Source organism: Eulemur rufifrons, chromosome 12 (assembly GCF_041146395.1).
Source record: "Eulemur rufifrons isolate Redbay chromosome 12, OSU_ERuf_1, whole genome shotgun sequence".
In the NCBI taxonomy this organism is placed as follows: Eukaryota; Metazoa; Chordata; class Mammalia; order Primates; family Lemuridae; genus Eulemur; species Eulemur rufifrons.
Window position 1 is genome coordinate 25,652,494 of NC_090994.1, and position 20,750 is coordinate 25,673,243.

The 20,750-nt window shown below is 39.5% G+C and overlaps 1 protein-coding gene across 2 annotated transcripts in view; it reads right to left on the reverse strand.

Moving 5' to 3' along the window:
• KAT6A (lysine acetyltransferase 6A) overlaps nt 1-12,872 on the reverse strand; it is a 117,132-nt gene extending 104,260 nt beyond the window's left edge. Inside the window, exons 1-2 of one of the 2 annotated variants that reach the window (XM_069485008.1) lie at nt 12,786-12,872; nt 9,354-10,278 (exon numbers count right to left, since the gene is read on the reverse strand). In XM_069485008.1, the coding sequence (XP_069341109.1) occupies nt 9,354-9,953 (600 nt within the window). In that variant the 5' untranslated portion in view covers nt 9,954-10,278; nt 12,786-12,872. Of the gene's footprint in view, nt 1-9,353; nt 10,279-12,785 lie in introns of those variants that run through there. The other variant, XM_069485007.1, reaches the window with a different exon arrangement.
• Between the last annotated feature and the right edge of the window lie 7,878 nt (nt 12,873-20,750).

A 20,750-nucleotide genomic window follows, 5' to 3' on the forward strand; every position in this document is an offset into this window, starting at 1 on the left:
CTAAAAATGGAAAGACATTATATGGACAACTAAAAATCTATATAGAAAAAATTAGCCGGGCATAGTGGCGCATGCCTGTAGTCCCAGCTACTCGGGAGGCTGAGGCAGTAGGATCGCTTAAGCCGAGGAGTCTGAGGTTGCTGTGAGCTAAGCTGACGCCACGGCACTCACTCTAGCCTGGGCAACAAAGTGAGACTCTGTCTCAACAAAAAAAAAAAAAAAAAAAAAAAAAAAAAACAGCAACAAACAAACAAAAAACCCTGAAACCTGGGCCCCACTGCTAGTCTAATTGGTTTGATGTTTTTTTTGTTTGTTTGTTTTTAAGTCTTGTCAAGTAATTCTATAGTGGATTTAGTGTCAAGAACAGAGCCATGGATTTATTTTATAGAATTACAGAAAAGCTAACTGGCATGAAAAGAAATAAGGCACGAAAACGGTGAAAGAGGATCTAAACACTAAGTCAGATATTTAAAGATGCCCTGAATAGAAAAATTGGGAAACTAGTGAAGTATAGCATCACACTCAACACCTAAAAATAATAGTAATGTTTTTAAGAGTTCTGTTACAGGTTCTAGAAAACTCAGGAGGAGTTAAATGCTTTACTATAGCCAACGACTAAGAAAAAGGAACCTAGACTCTACTAAGCTGAAAGAATTGAAAACCACTTAACAGCAGCTCTCTAGGTCAACTACAGTTCACAATTCCCTGGAGGAGAAAGTGGCCTCTAGCACAAGTCTGAGAACACCCCTACATACAGAGAATCACCCACTCTGCACAAAAGGTAAATGGCAAATAAACCATCTATCTTCTTTAACGCTTGTAAAAATAAAATTTTTTAAATAAATATTTAAAAAATAAGAAAATAACTGAAAAAAGTCTCGCAGCTAAAAATGTTTTAACAGTTTATATCAGTAATCTTAAAATTGCCCAATTATTTTATAAGCAACTGTCCCCAATCTTAACTTTTACTTGCCACTAACTTAACATATTTGCTAAGTTTTATGACAAAGTAGAAGTAATGCAGAGATGAGCTGTTAGTCATAAAAACCAATAAAGACAAAAATGATTTATTGTCTGCAGCCTTTCCTATACAGTTTGTTTACTGATAGTATTACAAACTTCTCAAGCGCCTCCCAGATATTTTGTATATATAACTAGTGCTCAACTGCATCTCAGTCCATCCATATTTAGTACCTTTGATAAATATTACTTCATTAATTAACAGAAACCTCAGTCTCAAGAACTTTAAATTCTAAGCAATTATCCAAGTCACTCCAAGGTCATCTGTGTTGCAGACTTATTGAAATCAGACTTATCTTTAAGTAGACAATTTTTTTCAAACTCAAGTACTTTTTCTTCCAGCACTAAGGTAGCTCAACATTATTCTTCTAATATTTAGCTAAAAACATAAGAAAACTTTCTAATTACTCTAATTTGGGTCATCAGAAAGCAGTCTTTTCCCCAAAAGTTCTTTCAACTCTCTAACAAGAGTGTACAGGTATTTTCAAACACTGAAACAAGCAGATTTACATACCTGTGGTTTACAAGATCATCAAGATTTTTCTAGACCAGGGTTTATTCTATACTTTCCATTAAGGAAGAGAGTTCTACCTACATTATTTTATATTCATTGCTCTGTAACAGTAATAAAGCAGTACTACAGCATAATGAAAAAAAGCACAGAACAGAGAAAGGCCTGACCAATTCTCCCAAGACGTTTTTAACTTGTGTGGCACTGGACAAGACACTTCAATCTCTTTGGCTGTCAGTTTCCCTATTTGTGAAATAAGATTAGAATCACTGTGATCCAAGATTACTACTGCCTCAAAATTCTACAAAATGCAGAAGATTCAATTGTTTTTTAATACATTGTATGCATAATTTAATAACAAAATACACGTCAATCACCACTACAGCCAGACATTTTTTCCTATTAGTCTTTTTTTAATTGCTGGCAGTTAGCAACTATTTTAACTTAGAATGATATTCTGCAGAGCTAAATGCTATACTACTGAAATGTCTATGCTTCATTTCAACCCTTAACAAACTAGTGCCATACTACAAACTGTTTCTTCACCTGTTCCCTAATGAAGTTGAAAGTAATTCTCTGGCCTTGAATTTAGAGTTATGTACAGAGCTGATGAAAGCCATCTGTTGGGAACTATGACTTTCCTGTCAAAGGAAAAAACCAGAAGGAACAGCCTTCATTTTCCTGGGAACCAGCTGCAGTTGAATGAGGCCTAATCCTGCTCCAGCTGGGACAAGCAGAAGGGTGAAGTTACTACCGGTCTAATTCATCCTAATTCATCCGCTGCAGATCCTTTGTGAAATGACTCCACCCCTGAGTAGCCAATTGGTAAACAACCTTACTAGAACGAAGCTCTTAATAATTCCGATAAGTAACATGTATTTGTTTCTCTACAAAAAGTTTAAATTGGAGCATGAAAAGTATTTATTATTGTAATTTTAAGAAAGACTCTCCTGGAAAAAAAAAAAAAACCATATTCTTAATTCTACTTTAACCAGCAAACCTGGTGCCTGGGTTCATTTCTCCTACATAGCTAAGAACCAAATCAGTGTAAAAATATATTTTTTCCAAAATTTTAAATGGAAAAAGAAAAAGCAAATCTAAAAGATGTCAAAGAGATTCATACACCTCAAGAGGCCTAGAATGATACGATTTTTTTTTTTCCATATTTGTCAAACAGTTCCTATATATTTGCTTTCATAGTATTAAAGATATGCATAATATAAAAGAATTACTGGCCCATATGTCCAGGATGAACTAAATAAAAAACAGGCAGCAAGGATAAAAAGAAATGTAATGTATTTTACATTTCTTTACATTCATTTTCCATTTTTTAATATGAAACCATAAAAACTTGTATTCTTAAACATTATTAAATACCTACTATATAAGTATTATACTTATAAAACTTAACCATGTAGAATTCTTTTGAGACTTCAATAAGAAAGAACACGTTAAACCACTTAGAACAGTGCCCAATACATCATTAGCTCTCAACAAATGTTAGCTATTAATAAGTTTCTATAAGCAACTGTTTACGTTCCCTTAGCCTATTGACAGAAAACAAAGAAAAAAGGGGCCAAGATGGTGAGATCCTTTAAACTTCTACTCCCAAAGCAATCTGTGGTATCTGATATCTTCATTAATTTCTTCCCTTTATTTCATCAATTAAAAGGTAGGCCAAGAAAGAATAAAGTGCTAGTAAACTGTAAGTATAAGAAAAATGTCTAGGTTGTGTAAGTATATGAAAAAGTGGTTGGATACAGAAGTTTTGATTAAGAATGGCTAACCCAAGCTTTAGTAACTCAAGTTTCCTTTCAGGGTATGTCATGGGCTAAAAATTACCACTCAGAGGCTAACTAGAAGACCAAAAACTACCTGAAAAGTTAATTGTGTTTAAACAAATATTGTATTGAAAACATATCTCTACCCGAGTTATTTTTAAATTTCTGGGTTTTTTAAAAAATATGAGCAAGTCTGCTGAGACAAAGTCAATTCCTAACCACATTTACAATTAATCCACCTCAATGACTTAATAACAAATTTTTACTTCTTGGGGCCCAGCACATACAGAGTCACAAAAAAAGGTATAAATGATGTAAAAAATGTATTGTAGGCTGGGCACGGTGGCTCACACCTATAATCCTAGCACTCTGGGAAGCCGAGGCGGGCAGATTGTTTGAGCTCAGAAGTTCGAGACCAGCCTGACCAAGAGTGAGACACCGTCTCTACTAAAAATAGAAAGAAATTATATGGACAGCTAAAAAATATATATATAGAAAAATTAGCTGGGTATGGTGGCACATGCCTGTAGTCCCAGCTACTGGGGAGGCTGAGGCAGAAGGATGGCTTGAGTCCAGGAGTTTGAGGTTGCTGTGAGCTAGGCTGATGCCATGGCACTCTAGCCTAGGCAATAGAGTGAGACTCTGTCTCAAAAAAAATAAAAAATAAAAATAAAATAAAATTTTAAAAAAATGTATTGTATAAAAATTATTAAATGTATTGCATAAAAATTATTGAGACCACAATATTATCAAATTTCACATTTGATAATATTACAAAATCTATATTATCCATGTCACTATATCCTCAACTTTTTATCTTTCGCTTTCAGGAGGTTTTTTGGTTTTTTTCAAAGTGACAATCATTCTGACAAGCAGGCCACATGTTTCTGAATTTAATAGCATGGACAACTACTACTCATTGCCTTTTTAATAAAGTATCATAGCAACGGGATGTCTGAAATTGCAATTACCAAGCCTACATTTACAATCTATTTTCTTACAGAATACCACTGTTCTAACATATAAAATGTCAAGCAGTTTTACTATAAAGACCATTTCCAGGCCGGGTGCAGTGGCTTGAGCCTATAATCCTAGCACTCTGGGAGGCCAAGGTAGGAGGATGGCTTTGAGGCCAGGAGTTTGAGACCAGCCTAAGCAAGAGACCCTGTCTCTACAAAAAACAGAAAAATTACCCAGATGTGGTGGCACACACCTGTAGTCCCAGCTGCTTAGGAGGCTGAACCAAGAGGATAGCTTGAGCTCAGGAGTTTGAAGTTGCAGTGAGCTACAATGATGATGATCCCACTGAACTCTGTCTAGCCTGGGTGACAGAGGGAGACTCTGCCTCAAAAAAACAAAAACAAAAACAAAATAACCCATTTCCAAATAGCTAAATCAAAACTTTACCACTCTAACTTTCAGTAACATGAAAACATATTTCCATTCTAATCAGTACCTATACATCAAAAATCTAAGTTCCTATCAAAATCCCATTTATTCTATCAATTTAAAGTATCAATTCTAGTAAAACCAAATAATTTGGACTCTACTACCAGTTTACTGTATTGAGATACAACTCATAGTAGAAGGAAAGAGATTTATCACTCCATCTTTCTGCTCCAAGTTACCAGCTAGGTAACAAGCTGAACAGTAACATTAGTTGACAATTCCTTCTCTTCCCTTTCCAATTGAATGCTTCAGCAAATTATAATTCTGTTCAAAATACTACTCCACAGAATGGCAAAATTTCAATGATTTGGCCGATTACTATGAAAGAGCATACTTTTCTGGACTAGCAATATAGAACACAAACTATATATATTCAAGTAAATTTCTGTATGTAAAATGAAACCAGAAGTTTGAAATCAAGGTGAAAATTATTCCTGAAAGGAACATGTGTCCTTCCAAGACTCAGTATATAAAGATAGTATTTTAAATGGACCATCTCAAATAGTAACAAGCCTCACCTAAGAAACATATTTCTCAAAGATTTATGATGCTTAACTGTTATGAAAAAATACAATGTAACAAAAAGTTATATCTCCTAAACTAAAAAAGGGTTTCAAAAAAATTTATATCTCTATTCTGTGTGCCTTAATACCCCACAGGACCTAAATCCTAAATACACTTGTACACAGTAGACACTCAAATGTTTGCTGAATAAACAATGAACAAGAGAAATAAATGAACAAATTACCTTACAGAAATATCTATATTTCAAAAAGAAAGAAATTTACAAGGAGGAAGTTGCTATTTAAACCAGTTACACAAAATCCTCCTCACCTATAATCCTACATTCAAGGACAGCAATATTTTGCCCCCAATTAAAACCCTCTGTTAACAGCTATGCAATTGATCCCTAACCTGCAATCAGAAAACTTCAGTGACAACTGAAAATTAGTAAGCACAGAAATTATTTTTAAGAAAAAAAGATAAAGCAAAATGTCATATAGATGAAACTTTGTTTTTGTAATGGAACTCAGGTATAGAAAACTAGATCATTCATAAGATCTTTGGTTCCTAAAACATTCTTATCAGTGGTCCAAAGTCAGTTTTGAAATTTTTTCCATGGAAGAAAAAAAAAGAGACACAAACAGTGAAAGGGTGTGGGGGAAATGCAACCTTTTACAATTAGGGAATGTGCTATGAAGTAACACCAAGGACAATGACAACTTTGTACTTGAGTGCAGTGATAGCCATTATACATCACAACTCCCAAGAGGGAGTAAGTATAGCTGTTAGGAAGTCTCTGGAGCCAGACTGCCCAAATTCAAATCCCAGCTCTGTCACCTAATGTTTGTGTAACTTGGGCAAGTTACTAAATCTCTTTTATGCATTGGTTTCTTCATCTGTACCTACTTCATTGCTGGTACTGTTATGTTAGTCGTGTGAGGATTAAATAAGTTAATACATGTATAGCATTAAAGTAATGCCTGGCGCATACTAAACACTTATTTAAGTTAAATAAATAAACTCTACCACACACTACCACACCTAAAAGCTAGTTTAGAAATTTCCCTTTTAACATGGATAAAACTTTTAAATCACAGTAACCCACAGATTCTCCTCACTACTCATCCATGTGAAAATAACACACTGAAGTTGAAGGGACTTCACAAAAACTTCTCCTAAAAATATTTCTACACAGTTGAATTCCCCAAGAAAGAACCAAAAACACTCAGCTGAAAATTTAACATACAGTTCCATAGTTCCTTCCAAGGTTAATATCATAAAAATAAATAAAAAGTTATAACTGATAGAGGAAAAAGAGGAACTTGCTCAGGTCACTCCATATAGTCCTCAAATTTCCTCTCTTACCCCACAGTTGACCAGGTCAATAGATACACCTGTATTACCATTCCAGAGAAGATAAAGCCATTTCAGATCCAAGCAGAGTGCCTGGCCCACAGCAGATGTTCAATAACTATATGCTGATTTAATTAAAGCCTAAAATAGATCACTTCTGGCCTACACCTTCCTTTCTCCATCACTGTCAAACTCTGGATAATTTTTTTTTTTTTTTTTGGAGAAAATCTAGGTTGATAACAGCAAGCCATTAATTCTGCATAGGAATTGACTGGGTAGTTTGTAAAAGAGGAATGAAAGTAGTTAAAATGCAATAAAAGGTGTAGTAGACATATAATCTGATAAGAGGGGGGAATAATTCCTTATCCTAGAGTTGGCTGTACTATGATTCTGAATGTGAGCTTTTCATATCTTTGGGGAAAGTCACTTAGGAAATTCACTACCGAAAATAAGACTGCACTTAAAAATATAGAACTGATCCCATCAACTCTAATTTCATAGATATTATCATGAAATTGGTTTCCAATGAGATCAGCACACATAGAAGTCTGTTCAAAGAAACTTGATTTTCCCACATGTATACTCCAAATTTAGTGACTTCAGTTAATAACACTATATATTAAAGCTATGTAACCAACCAGGTATTTCTAACCAAAGCAAACCAGCAGATCTCTACGGAATAAAACATTTCTTAACGTAAAGGTGCCATGAAATGGCCTCAGCAAAGGTCCTCAGTTCAGCTACAAAATAAAGATTGTTGGATTAGATGGTTCTCACAGTCCCTTTCAAAAGTAAATCCCAGGGTTCTAGGATTTGGATTTGTCCTGCACTGTACCACACTGGATACCTTTTAAAAATACAGACAACTGACATTTTATGTATAGTTAATAATACTTTTAAAAATTAAAATATCTAATTTAAGCAAGGCAAATTATCACAAAAGCAAACACCCAGGTGTTCTAACAAGAACTTAATACCCAATTCACAGGTATGGCCCTGAATTGATCTAATTATAAATCATTTCCTGTTTCCATGCAGTCAACCTGTTAGATCATTTTATAATAATTGTAGAAATCTAACCATATTTTAACTTCAGCCACATGTGATCAACTCTTACAGGCAAGAGTTCTTATAGCACTGAATTACAGAATAAAACATTTTAGTTACTTGTCCACCTTCAATTTTTAAATACTCTTAAATGCTTAAATAATATAGAACTATTTTGAGTGGGATTCTCTAGCAATTCATGACTCTATGGGAATCATTTTAAGGGTAATAACAGTACAACGTGTCTATTTTAAAGTTCACAGGGAAAACTGTACCCTAAAATAGTTCTCTAAAAATTTCATCAAAGAAAAATACTGCTGGTTTTCAATTGTTAAAGAAAAATCTACAGGTAGTTCATTCAGTGGGCTGTTAATAACTACAATAAATTTAGATCAAATCTCAAAGTTTTAAAATACATTCAATGTTAACATTACAATCCTCTCATCCTAGAAGAAGCCTCCATGATTTTAAGCAAAATGAAGATTACTTTGCTAACCAATATATACTAAGGTGTGAAGCTACTGAAAGCGCTACTACTCTCCAAAGAACTACAATTCAAGGCACTTGAAATAAATGTACAGCTAAGATACTGGGTCAATGTAAAAAACAGATCCTAACAAAATTCTCCTCATCCCCAAATATCTAAGTGCTATAATTTACTGTTAAGAAGACATACTTTCAACTACATGAAATAACGGCATAAAACACACAACAGGTAAGGAATATAGTCATGCATCAAAACTCAACTCTCCAGAACTTTTCCAATACAGGATGCTGCATTCCTGTCCCATGTAACTACAGCTGTCACAAAAAAATAACATTTAGGACTTCATCAAATGCAAAGCCATAATACATGATAGAAAGCTATAACACAAACAGCAAAAAGAAGAATGGCTGAGTTTGCTTAGCTACAACTATGGGTCATAAGAATCTGTCTCATTCCCATCTAATGATAACCTGCAACAACATGGAAAAAAGAAAAAAAGGCAGGTTCTTAGAGTCATCTGCTTGTTTCGAATTCAAGTCTCCAGCATCTGGCTGCTCATCAACTTCCAGCAGCAAGGTATCATAAGAACCTTTACTTTAAAAAGTTTTAAAGTTGTAGGCCGGGCACTGTGGCACGCACCTATAATCCCAGTACTTTGGGAGGCTGAGGCAGGAGGATCACTTGAGGCCAGGGATTTGAGACCAACCTGGGCAACACAGTGAGACCCTGTGTCTACAAAAAATTTAAAAACTGGCCAGGTGTGGGGCATGCACCTGTAGTCCCAGCTACTAGGGAGCTGAGGCAGGAGAACTGCTTGAGCCCAGGAGTTTGAGGATGCAGTGAGCTGTGATCATGCCACTGCACTCCAGCCTGGGTGACAGAGTGAGACCCTGTCTCTAGAAAGAAAAAAAAGTTGTATGTCATTTTTTAATTCTAATCTTAATATTTTCTTTTAGGTAGATCAACATTCTACACTTTTAATCTTAGCCTTCAAATATTTCACAGTATCAGAACAATCAACATCTCTCAAGCTCTGATTGAGATAGCTAGAAATCACCAATAATAAACCAGAGATGGTTACTCCACAAAAGCCCCCAAACACAAAACTTGAATGCAACTTCTATGTAACTTCCTAGACAGGTGAATTTGTAGCATCCTGTACCATCAGCTCGATGAACACTGTTGCATACACAATTCTTACCTTATCCTTTTCATGTGGAAGAAGTGACACTGGAGGTAAACAGGAAAGAGACTCACTACTCTCTCTCCCATCCACACTGGTTGCTTTAGTGTTGAGCCGATAAAGAGGTCCATCTTTGAGGAGTCTGCCGTGGCCAATGGCACGTTTGATAGCCAATCGTAACTGCTGGTGAAAGCCAGAGGCAGCACTGCCTCCAAATAATGCAGACACATCCTTCTGACCTTTCAAAAAACGTTCAATACTTTTCAAAGTTGAGCCACCGGACTCTGCCAAGCCATCAACTGCCCGTTTGATCAGTTTATTCCAATCCACACTTTGTTTGTTATCCAATTTTCCATGGTTTCGAGGTTTAGGAAGTGCTATTCGCCCAGGATTATCAGGATCTTTATAGGAATTGAGTCCTTTATTTGAAACTTTTAAAATTGTTCCATCTTTAACGCTCAACTCCAATTGTTCTAAAACAGTTTTACGATCCAAGCCATGGGAGGAAGACACTGCATTGCATATCCTTTCTTCTGAAGGACGCTGTTTCTGCTTCTTTACTTTTTTAATGGCCTCCAAAATCCACTCAGTATACAGCGGGTTAGCGAGTTTTACCATGGTGAAGGATTCTGTATATCCATAGAGTCGTTATCCTTTATCCTGATGCTGAGTAAGTTTTACACCATGGAAAACAAGATTCTCGGAGGCTGGGAACCAGTTAACCATAGCATACAAGTTTTCTGGCCTGAGTCCTTCCTCCTTTCACAAAACAGAATTCCTCCCTGCTTTTACTTTAGAAACCAAAATAACCTTTTATTTGAAATGTCTTCAAACTTTCCAATAAATTTCTCAGTAGCACCACACATGGGTCTCTTCATAAAGTTGTAGGAACTCAAGAATATCTCATTCCCAGCTTCAGAGCAGAAAAATGTGCTTCTTATGCCTGAAAAACAATTAAAACAAGGTTAGTTCTCTATCAAAACCCATTTTGAAAACAAGTATTCTAATCTTTTAAAGCAACCAAGTAGCAAGTGTTTATTGAGCACCCATAAGTTTTAACACATTTCTATTAACATTCCAAAACAATCATGTGTATAAACCACTGGGATAAAAAAGAAAAGAAAAAAAAGATGGGTGATTAGGATACAATAAAGAAACAAGATGAGATGTGCTATGAATGACCTAAACTACAACTAACCAGAGGAGTGCTGGCTATTCTGTACTCCATAATCTCTGCTCACCAGTCTATGAATTTCAACTCTTCCTTGACATCTTTCCCCAAGAAACTATTCAGCACTTCAACAAGTATCTGGATTAGTAGAAAGAATCCTGCAATGAAAGTAAGAGTGAATCTTCCATCTTTCCAGACATTCAGAATAGATAAAAACAGTCAATAAGATAGGTAGAAAATAAGAAAACGTTAACTATTTCACATATCAAAAGAAACAACAAATACAATTTACACAGACCCAGTTTATAATTTAAGTACAATATTACCTTAAGTTTTCAAAACAGAAAACAAAACATTGAAAACAGCCTAATGTGGAAAGTGCTTAAAGGATTTTAAAATAATCCAATTTCAAGAATTACATGCTGATAGCTTCTCCTAACCCAAACTAAGATATTAATATCCACATACTAGAGAGAGTAACAACTGTCAAATTGTGTATAAGCAATCTACAGGTAGAGAAACTAGAAATGAGAAAGGCCCAGAATCACTAGGGTCAAATGCACATACCACATGTCAAATGCACAGTAATGTGTATGCTATTTGTGAGTCTAAAGAGAAGTCGATCTAATAAAGATATTAATTCAAGACTGCTATCCTGAAATGAACATTAATAAATAAAACACAAACAGAAATATATTGCCTCTCTAGATCAAAGTTAATATTCTTTCATAGAAAAGAATCTGGCAGATACAAATTTTTTAAAATTACTAAAATAGTGAATTCTGAATCTAAATAATTCCTTTGCCTCCAAAAATAGGTTTAACTGAAATGTTTTTTTTAGTTGGGGATCATTTACATTACAATATAAACAATGCTAGAAAAATGGCTCCCACAGCAACTAATCTTAGTAGTGACATTAAAATCAAAAGAAAAACTAATAGATATTAAGAAAGAGATATCACTATTAACTCTGATGGGAAAGAAAAGGGGGAAGCGAACACTCAAACCTGAGCCAAGATTTATTTTAAAATGAGCTGACTAAAGAGAAGCACCCAGAGAGAGCTATGCCTCATTTTGGTGAGGGTCTCCAGGGAACAGAAATCAGAGCATTATTACCCCAAGAAAGTTCATTATACAGACATTAAAGGCTCAACTGAACGAGAAGCTACTACCTAAGCTTAAAAAGCTGGGAACGTCCGGACTGATTGAGCGCGAAGGGAAGAGAAGGAATGACAGTTACTCATTGTCTCCCTGGCCGGATTTTCACCAGTCTGCGGGTCTTCAGAAGGCGAAGCGCCTGCAGACCCGAGTCTGAACTCCGGAAAGTACACCGGCGGCTAGAGAGCGCGCGACTCGATCCCGACAGTCCTTCCCCGGCTCCATTCCCCACCCCCAAACACATCTTCGCGCTCTCTTTTTAAAGAGCGAGAAACTTTAAAAACTTGAATCGGCACAACCCTGCAGTTTGCCAACGGGGTGCTCCGCCGTTCCCATTAGGTGGAAACGGAACCGACGAGTAAGTTAACAATAAAATCACGTGAAGGAGTTCCGAGCGGCGCAGCCCCGGACCCAGCTCCTCCGAACGCCAAGCCCCGGCGGCCGGGCGCGGGGGGCGCGGGGCGCGGGGCGCGGGCGGCCGGGAGCCTGACAGGTCCGGCAGTTCCCGCCCGAACCGCGGGTGTTGACAGGCGGCCCGCCGCCTCCCCGCCCGCGCCGGGACTGACAGCCCGACAGACACAACACCACACGTGCTGCCGCCTCCGCACCACAACACCCGCCAGCCTGTCACCCCCGCTCGCCGCCTCAGCTCGGCGCGGATGCCCGCGCCCCCGGCCCGGGCCGGAGAGCGGGCGCCCCGAGCGCGGGAGAAGCGCCCGGCCCGGGCGGCGAGCGGCCGGGCGCAGGTGGGGCTGGGCGGTGGGCGCGCCCCGGGGGAGAGCGGGCTCGCGGGCACAGCCCAGCCAGAGGCTCCGCGGCCTGGGCCGCCCGCCGGCTCCCCGGGGCTGGGCCGGCCGCCGGGGGGCGGGAGCGCCGGGCCGCGAGCGCGGGGCCGGGCGGCGGCGCGCGGCCACGGGCGGGGAGCGGCGCCGGCCGGGCGCGAGGGGGCGGCCACGGCGCCCCAGCCCGAGGCCTGGCGCAGAGCAGCGGGAGGCGGCGCAGGCCGCGGCGGGGCCTGCAGCGGCCCGCCGACCCCGCGAGGCGGCCGAGCGGGCCCCGGAGCGGCGCAGCCTCGGGCGGGGCGGCCGGGGGCGGCCGGCGGTGGCCCTTCGGCTACTTACCGGGAAGAAAGAGAGCCGGGATCCCGGGGCGCCGGGCCGGACCGCGGAGATGCCCCAAACTGACACGGCCGCCATCTTGGAGACAGTGAGCTCCGGCCGGGGGGAGGGGCGGCGAGGCGGCGGAACAGCCGCGGGGGGAGGGGAAGCGTCGCGAGGGAACGGCTGCCTGGGGGAGGGAGCGGGAACAGCCCGGGCGGGAGGCGAGGGGGAGGAGGAGGAAGGGGAGCAAGGGAGGGGGGCGGCCGAGGAGCGGGAAGAGCTGGGCCGAGAGCCGGGAAAGGCCGGAGGGCGGGGCGGGGCAGGAGGGAAGAGCCGCCGCCGGGTCACGTGGGCCGGTACAAAAGGCCAAAGCCAAAGGGGGAGGAGGACTTGGTGGGGCCGGAGGCCGGCGACGGGGCTCCCGCTGTCCTTTCTCACGCGCCGGGGTCGGGCAGCTACCGGGGAGCGAATGGGGCGGTGTGCCCCCACTCCACAGCTGGGGAGACTGAGGGCGGGCGCGAGGGTGGGGTGGCTTCAGTATGGCACGGAAGTCCGGCACCAGGCGGTGGGCTCTCGGGGGCGTCGGTGTCTGCCGTCGGCAGATCCCCTCCCCGCGAATCCGCCGTCGCCCCTCCCTGCGGCCGCGGGCCTGGGGCGCCGAGGACGCCGCTCCCCTCGCCGCTCTCCGCGGCTCCCGACGGCGTCTCCCCGGCGGGAGGAGCAGGTGCGAGGCGGGGAGAGGGTGCAGACTGAGACGCCCTTCTGCCGCGCGCCCACCGCGGTGACTCCGGCCCGCCTTCCCACGGGGCCGGCAGAGCTGCCCGAGGCCTGCCCGGGGCCCCGTCTGTGGGAGGCAGCAGCCCACGGCTGTGTGGCTCGCGCGGGCCGCGCCTTCGGAGCCCGGACGGTCTCGGCCGAGGTCTCCTCGCCACGCCCCGGGCGGAATTGCGCCAGTGTTTACGGCCGAACGGCGGGCAGGCACTTTTCCACGGCCTCTCTGTCCTCTGCTGCTGCACATGTGTTTCTTTGTCTTGTCTTTCATCCACTTTAAACTCTTCGGTGCAGGGCTTCAGTCGTACTTTTGTTTTTTCCTGCATTCACTGGAAAGGCAGTAAATGACAGTGAAAAGACATGCTAAGTGCTCAATAAATTTATGTGGAGGTGTATCCCTACTACCTGTCCTTTATCTGCCTTGTGCCTAAACTGTCCTCCCCAAAACCTCCCACCCTCTCACTCACTGCCTTAACTTCCATGTTTACTTCCTTTTCTGAACTTCTGTAGTAGTGATCACTTGCTGTATTCATTTTGCACTTAATGTGCGGGCTTTATATAATTTTATTAATATATTCCCATATAAATGCTCTGTGATGCCTCTTTGCATCTCCGGTGGCCGCATGGTTTTGTGCTGGTACTGTAGTAGAGTCACTAAAAACATTCTAGTGAATGAACATTTTTTATGCCCCTAAGAGAGACTGAGCCACGTCATGCCCTGTCTCGTTACACCTCTGCCCATCCTTTCCTACCTCCGTATTTTTTCTCTATTCTAATCCTTGGCATTATCATTCTGTACCACAGATTGTCTAGACCATTCAATAATAACAACATAAAACTTTTATTTTCAGATGGTGGTCCAGCCAACTCAATATCCTGACACTGACATTGATACCATAAATGTGGTATGGTGAAGTTATTGAATAACCCTTTATTACCACTTTCCAAGCTTCATCTCCAAATTAGTAGAGAAAATTTGGGGACACAAGATAATCTGCTAGAAAGGACGAGTTCCATCCTAGGTGACTCAGACAGATGCATTCTCAGGTAAAACGGGTCCTTTCTGTAATGAAAACACATCCAGAAAAAATAAAAAGGGCAAATTCTCTTTTAGGAGAATAGGCGAGGTTTTTATTTCCCAAAGAGGACAGATAAAGTCATACTAATAAGAAGAAAATGAGTTCTTCATGTGAGACTAGAGTATGTGGTCTTCAGAAGAAAAATAATACAGACCTGAGTTGTGTTTGCTTTTGGGTAATTTGGAGGAAAACTAGCCACAGACGTCCCTGTGAAAAGACCAAACGGGGGATAAAGCATACAGTAGCAAGAATTTAAAACGATTTACAACAACAAAGCACAGTTGAGCTTTTCAAACAGCTTCCAGAAAGTCTCTGCTTTACATTTGCATAACTAAATGGCACATTCAGGAGGTGGTCTTAAAATAAAAATTTTGCCACAAAGATTAAAGTCCTCATCATTTGCAAGTTAAAAAACAATCTGCACTATGAAAGGACAGTTTTTCTTAGCTCAACCTTTACTCAGAATTCAGCTCTGCTGGGCTGGCATCTAAAGTTTACTTCTTTCTTTCATATTTTGCTTTAGGATTCCCCCTGCCTTTTCCGTTATACTTGGTAACTATGTTTTATACAGAGTCCAGGTCAGCCTAAAATTGGAAGATTACTCTGTTCTGGTTTCAACAAGAAAAGTTTTTTTGTCCATTTACATTTAATATAATCACTGGTATATTTGGATTTATGCCTACCATCTTACTATTTATTTTCCTGTGGCTCCCTTATTCTTATCTCTTGTTTTCTTCTTTCTTTTGAATTAATTAAAATATTTTAATTATACCATTAACCCCCTCTATTAAATTATTAATTATACATTCTGTTGCTAGTTTTAGAGATTATAACATTCTTTTTTGAATTATTACCCTCTAATAAATTATCAGTAGTAGTATAAGTAGTACATTAGTTATACTGCTTCCTCAGTAATGCTGCCATTAGAATACTGTACTTTGCCTCCACTTGCCCCTCCCCCTTTTGTTTTTATTGTTGTCATGGATTTTAATTGTAGATATATTTTAAGCCATACAAGATTTTATAATTATTGTTCTGTACAATCGATATTCATTTACCTACATATTTACCCTTTATATTGCTCTTCATTCCATTATGCATTTCTGTGCCCCTGTCTGAATTTTTTTCCTCCATTTGAATAATTCCTCTGCTTTGCAACAGATCTGCCGGTGATGAGTTCTCTCCAAGGTTGTTTGAGGTGTTTTCTTGTTTTTGTTTTTGTTTTTTTTTTCACCTAAAAACTGACACTGACATTATTATCCTTATTAAAATTCATATTTTGCTAGGTATAGCATTCTAGTATGGCACTTTTTTCAGCACTTTAAAGACATTCTTCCATTATTTTCTGGTTTCTATCATTCCCTTTTACTTCTTTAAAAGTAATGTCTTTTTTCCTCTGACTCCTTTTAGGATTTTTTGTCTCTGGTTTTCAACAGTTTTTCTATGATGTGTCTGGATGTGCTTTTCTTTGTTTTCATTCCACTTGGGTTCATGAGTGGAATGGGTGCTGGTCATGGAATCCTTTGAATTTGTGGCTTGATATCTTTTAGGAAATCATCTCTTCTAGTCTCTTTTTTCCTTTTAGGATTTTAATTACACAATGTCAGAATTTTTCATTGTTTACCGTTTCTATTTGCTATCATCTTTTTCTCACTTTGTGCATGTGTCTGTATGTTTCCTATCCAACTGCGTACTTTTAAACCCACTTATGAGTTCTTAATTTTGGCCATTGTATTTTTAAGTTCTAGAATTTTCATATGGCTTTTAAAATAAACTCAGATTTACTTGGAGAAATTTTCCATCTATTTATATATTTTCCCCACCTTTGCCTGTATTTTCTCGAACATACCAATCCTAGCTATTTTAATGTTCTTTCTGATTATTACAATAGCTGGATCTTCTGTGGGTCTATTTCTATTGTATATTCTTTCCATTGGTTTGGGTCATCTTTTTTTTTTCTTGGCTCTTGGCTAACCTAATAATTTTTTTTCCTTCTCTCTTAAGCCATGTGAATTGCCTGGTAATTTTAAAAAGAATGCCACACATTAAGTATGAAAAATTGTAGAGGCTCTGGATAGTATTATCTTCAGTGAGGGCACACACTGTCTTTTGCAAAGCATTTAGTGAGAGGGCTAATCACCTTAATTAATCAGAGACTGAGCTAACTCAAGGTTGGATTTTGGCAAGGCTTTGTTGACCTCTGTTGTTGCTGCTACTGTAGCATAACCCTCCAGGGGTTCCAACTGAGAGTGTTGTGTGTTCCCTAGGACACTTTATCCCAGTGGCTGCTGAACTCTAATTCTTATTTCCTCACAACCACGAGACTGTCAAAAACTGCTTTTCAAAGGCTTTCTGCTTAGCTTCTTAGTCTTCTGCCACGTGCCTCTTCAGAGTTTGTCAGATGATCTGAGGGAAACGGACAGGGTATTGGGCTCAGTTACTCACTCCTCCCTTCTCACGGGAATCTGGTCCCTCTCATCTTTAAGTTTTGTCTCTCCAAACCTGCCAACCTGACAAAATCATCCTTTGTGATGTCTTTGTCTTTTAGGGCCTCTTTCTGTGATCACAATCAAAACTTAGACTCTGGCCTTATGCCCCAAATCTCTCCAAGGGACAAAGGTACTGCTGAATGTCACCTCACCTCTAGGCATAGTGTCCCTTCTCTGAGATTGTGTCCTCACGAGTCCTGGTTGCTCTCTGATGCCTTCAAACATGCTTTATATTTTATACATTCTCTTTCTTCTTTTCAGCTGGATCATCGGTTGGCTGTAAGTACACTATCATATTGAAAACAAGGAAAAATTTTGAAAATGAAATGGTCTGGACTTCCTTCTTAAGAGGAAAATGTCTTAACAAGGCTCTGACTGAGGTATCAAGATACCTCAACACTGCAGTACTTTTTAGTAAGTAAGGAGTTTAGGATTTCACACCACACCTGCTTAATCTGAATGAGAGTGAAATGAATCTGACTCTGTATTTTTAAAATCTCTCCAGGTAAGAACATCTACTTCAACCATGATTGAGTAATGGGGACTGAATTTATCCTCCCCTCTTAACTTGAAAATCTGACAAAATGTATGAAACAATAGTTTTCAGACATTGGATAATAGACAGTGTAGGACAATGATCACTGAAATAAGAGAAGTAACTGAGTTTAACCTTTTTTTTTGAGACAAAGTCTCACTCTGTGGCCCGGGCTAGAGTGCCGTGGCATCAGCCTAGCTCACAGCAACCTCAAACTCCTGGGCTCAAGCGATCCTCCTGCCTCAGCCTCCCCAGTAGCTGGGACTACAGGCATGCGCCACCATGCCCAGCTAATTTTTTCTATTTTTAGTAGAGATGGGGTCTCACTCTTGTTCAGGCTGGAATCAAACTCTTGAGCTCAAGTGATCCTCCCGCCTCAGCCTCCCAGAGTGCTACGATTATAGGCGTGAGCCACCTCGTGCCTGGCAAGTTTGGCCTTCTAATTGCTGCAGCCTACTGCCTTGAGATAGTTTTCCAGGCCACAGGACAAGGAGCGGGGAACTCAGAGCCCGCAGTCTTGCTGACTTGGAAAGACAAACAGGATCCCAGCAGGCCAAGGTAGCTGAAGTTGGTGCGGCAGAGAACCAGAAAGGGGAAAGCGATACCTACAGAACTCCAGAGATTCACAGAGGGGTCCTCTTGATTCTTTGGATGGGTATTGGTTTGCACATATTTGAGAAACTAACTGGAAACTAGTTGGGGAAAAGAACCACCAAAAAAGGGTACGCAAGACAATTCCCAGAGCTCCCATATGAATGGAAATGATGCCTGTTTCTCCCAGCTGTCATGGAAGGACCTTTCAGTACTTTAGACCTTAGTCCTCAGGAAGGTGTCATTTTAGTCCTGAAAATGAATCCACCCTATATTAAAGTGATTGGAGGAAATTTGAAGAAATAATGACTGAAATAGTCCCAAATTTAATAAATACTGTAAACCCACAAATTCAAGTTCAGTGAATACCAAATAGGATAAAAAATTGTAACCATACCAAGGCATGTAATGGTAAAATTCCTGAAAATCAGTGAAAAATTTTAATATGAGCCAGAGAAAAAAGAAACATATTGATACAAAGGAAGAAAGATAGGAATTACATCAGACTTCTCATTAGGAACTGTGCAACCGAGAAGAAAATAAATGTCTTCAGATTACTGAAAGATTTTAAAAAATCAACTTAGAATTCTTTTGCTCAACAAAAATGTCTTCCAGAAATGGAGGTGAAATAAACATTTTTTAGACAGAAAAAGCAGTGACGGTTTATCACTAGCAGACCTGAACTGCCAGAAATGTTGATAAATTTCTTCAGAAAGAAGGGGAGAAGATACTATATTGAAATTTAGATTTATAGATAGACAATAAGAACACTATAAATGTGAAATGTGTGGGTAAGTATAATTTTTTATCATTGTTTAAGGCAAATTGATAACAATGTGTTATGGGATTTAAAACTTACATAGAAATAAAATGGACAATGGGGATGATATAGTTTGGCTATTTGGCCCCTCCAAATCTCATATTAATCTGATCCCCACTGTTGGAGGTGGGGCCGGATGGGAGGTGTTTGAGTCATGGGGGCGAATCCCTCATGAATGGCTTTGTGCCTTTCCCACAATAATGAGTGAGTTCTTGTTTTATTCTCAATTGAAAAGAAAACAGGAAAAGAAGAAAAAAGGAGCAAAGAATGGGTGAGACAAATAGACAACTATAGCAAGATGATATGCTTAAACTCAACCATATTGAAAATTATATTAAATATAAGTGACCTAAACATCCAATTAAAAGTCAGAGATAGCAAGAACCAACTATGTGCTGTGTACAAGAATACATTTTAGATAAAAAGACACAAATAGGTTAAAAGTTAAAGAATGAAAAAATATACACCAAGTGAACACTAATCAAAAGAATGATGGAGTGGCTATAGGACTACTAAACAAGATACAGTTCAGAACAGGGAATATTACCAGGAATAAATAGATATTTCAGAATGATGAGAGAGTCAACTTATCAAATGGCAATAATAACCCTAAATGTTCATGGAACTGATAACAGATCTTCAAAATACTGAATGAAAATTGAGAACCAAAAGGAGAAATAGACAAATCTACAAAATACTTGAACGACATTGTCGGTAAACCTGAACCTATTGTCTATAGAACATTGTACCCCACAGCAGAGGAATCCATGTACTCTACAAGTGCACACAAAATATTCACAAAGGTAGACTATATTCTGGGTTGTAAAATAAGTTTCAGTAAATTTAAGAGGATTGAGATTATGTGAATTATGATTCCTGATCAAAATGAAATTAAATACAGAAATTTATCTAGAAAATTAACAGACATTTGCAAATCAAACAACACATGAATCAAAAAAGAAATTACAAGAGAAATTAGAAAACACTGAAAATGAAAGAAATGTCAGAATTTGTGGAACACAGCTAAGTCACTGCTTAGAGAGAAACTTAAATGGTTAAATTAGAAGAAAAGAGCCTCAAATCAATTAACTAAGCAACTACTTTAAAAAAATTAGAAAAAGAAGAACAAATAATCCCCACAGGAGGTCCGAGGGTGGAACCGATAAAGAGCATCAATCAATGTGATGGAAAGCAGAAAAGCAATAGAGAAAATCAATGAGACCACAAGACTGTTCATTGAAAAGACTAATAAAATTGATAAAGCTCTAAGAAGATCCACCAGGAAAACAAAGACATAAATTAACAATATGAAGAATGAAAAAGGAGACACAACTGTAGATCCTACATGCATTAAAAGAACAAGGCATATGATGAACAACTTTATGTCAATACATTTAACGACTTAGATTAGATGGAAAAATTCCTTGGAAGACATAATCTACTAAAGGTCACACAAGAAGAAAAATAAGATTTGAATAATCTATTGAAGTTTTGTAATTTATAACTAAAAACCTTCCACAAAGAAACTGAAGGCACAGATGTTTTCACTGATAAATTCTACCAAGCATTTGCTAAATAAAACCAATTTTATACAAATTCTTGTAGAAATTTGAAGAGGGAATATTCCCTAACTCATTTCATGAAGACAGCATTACTCTGGTTCCAAAACCAAAGGCATTACAAGAAAAGGGATATCCTTCA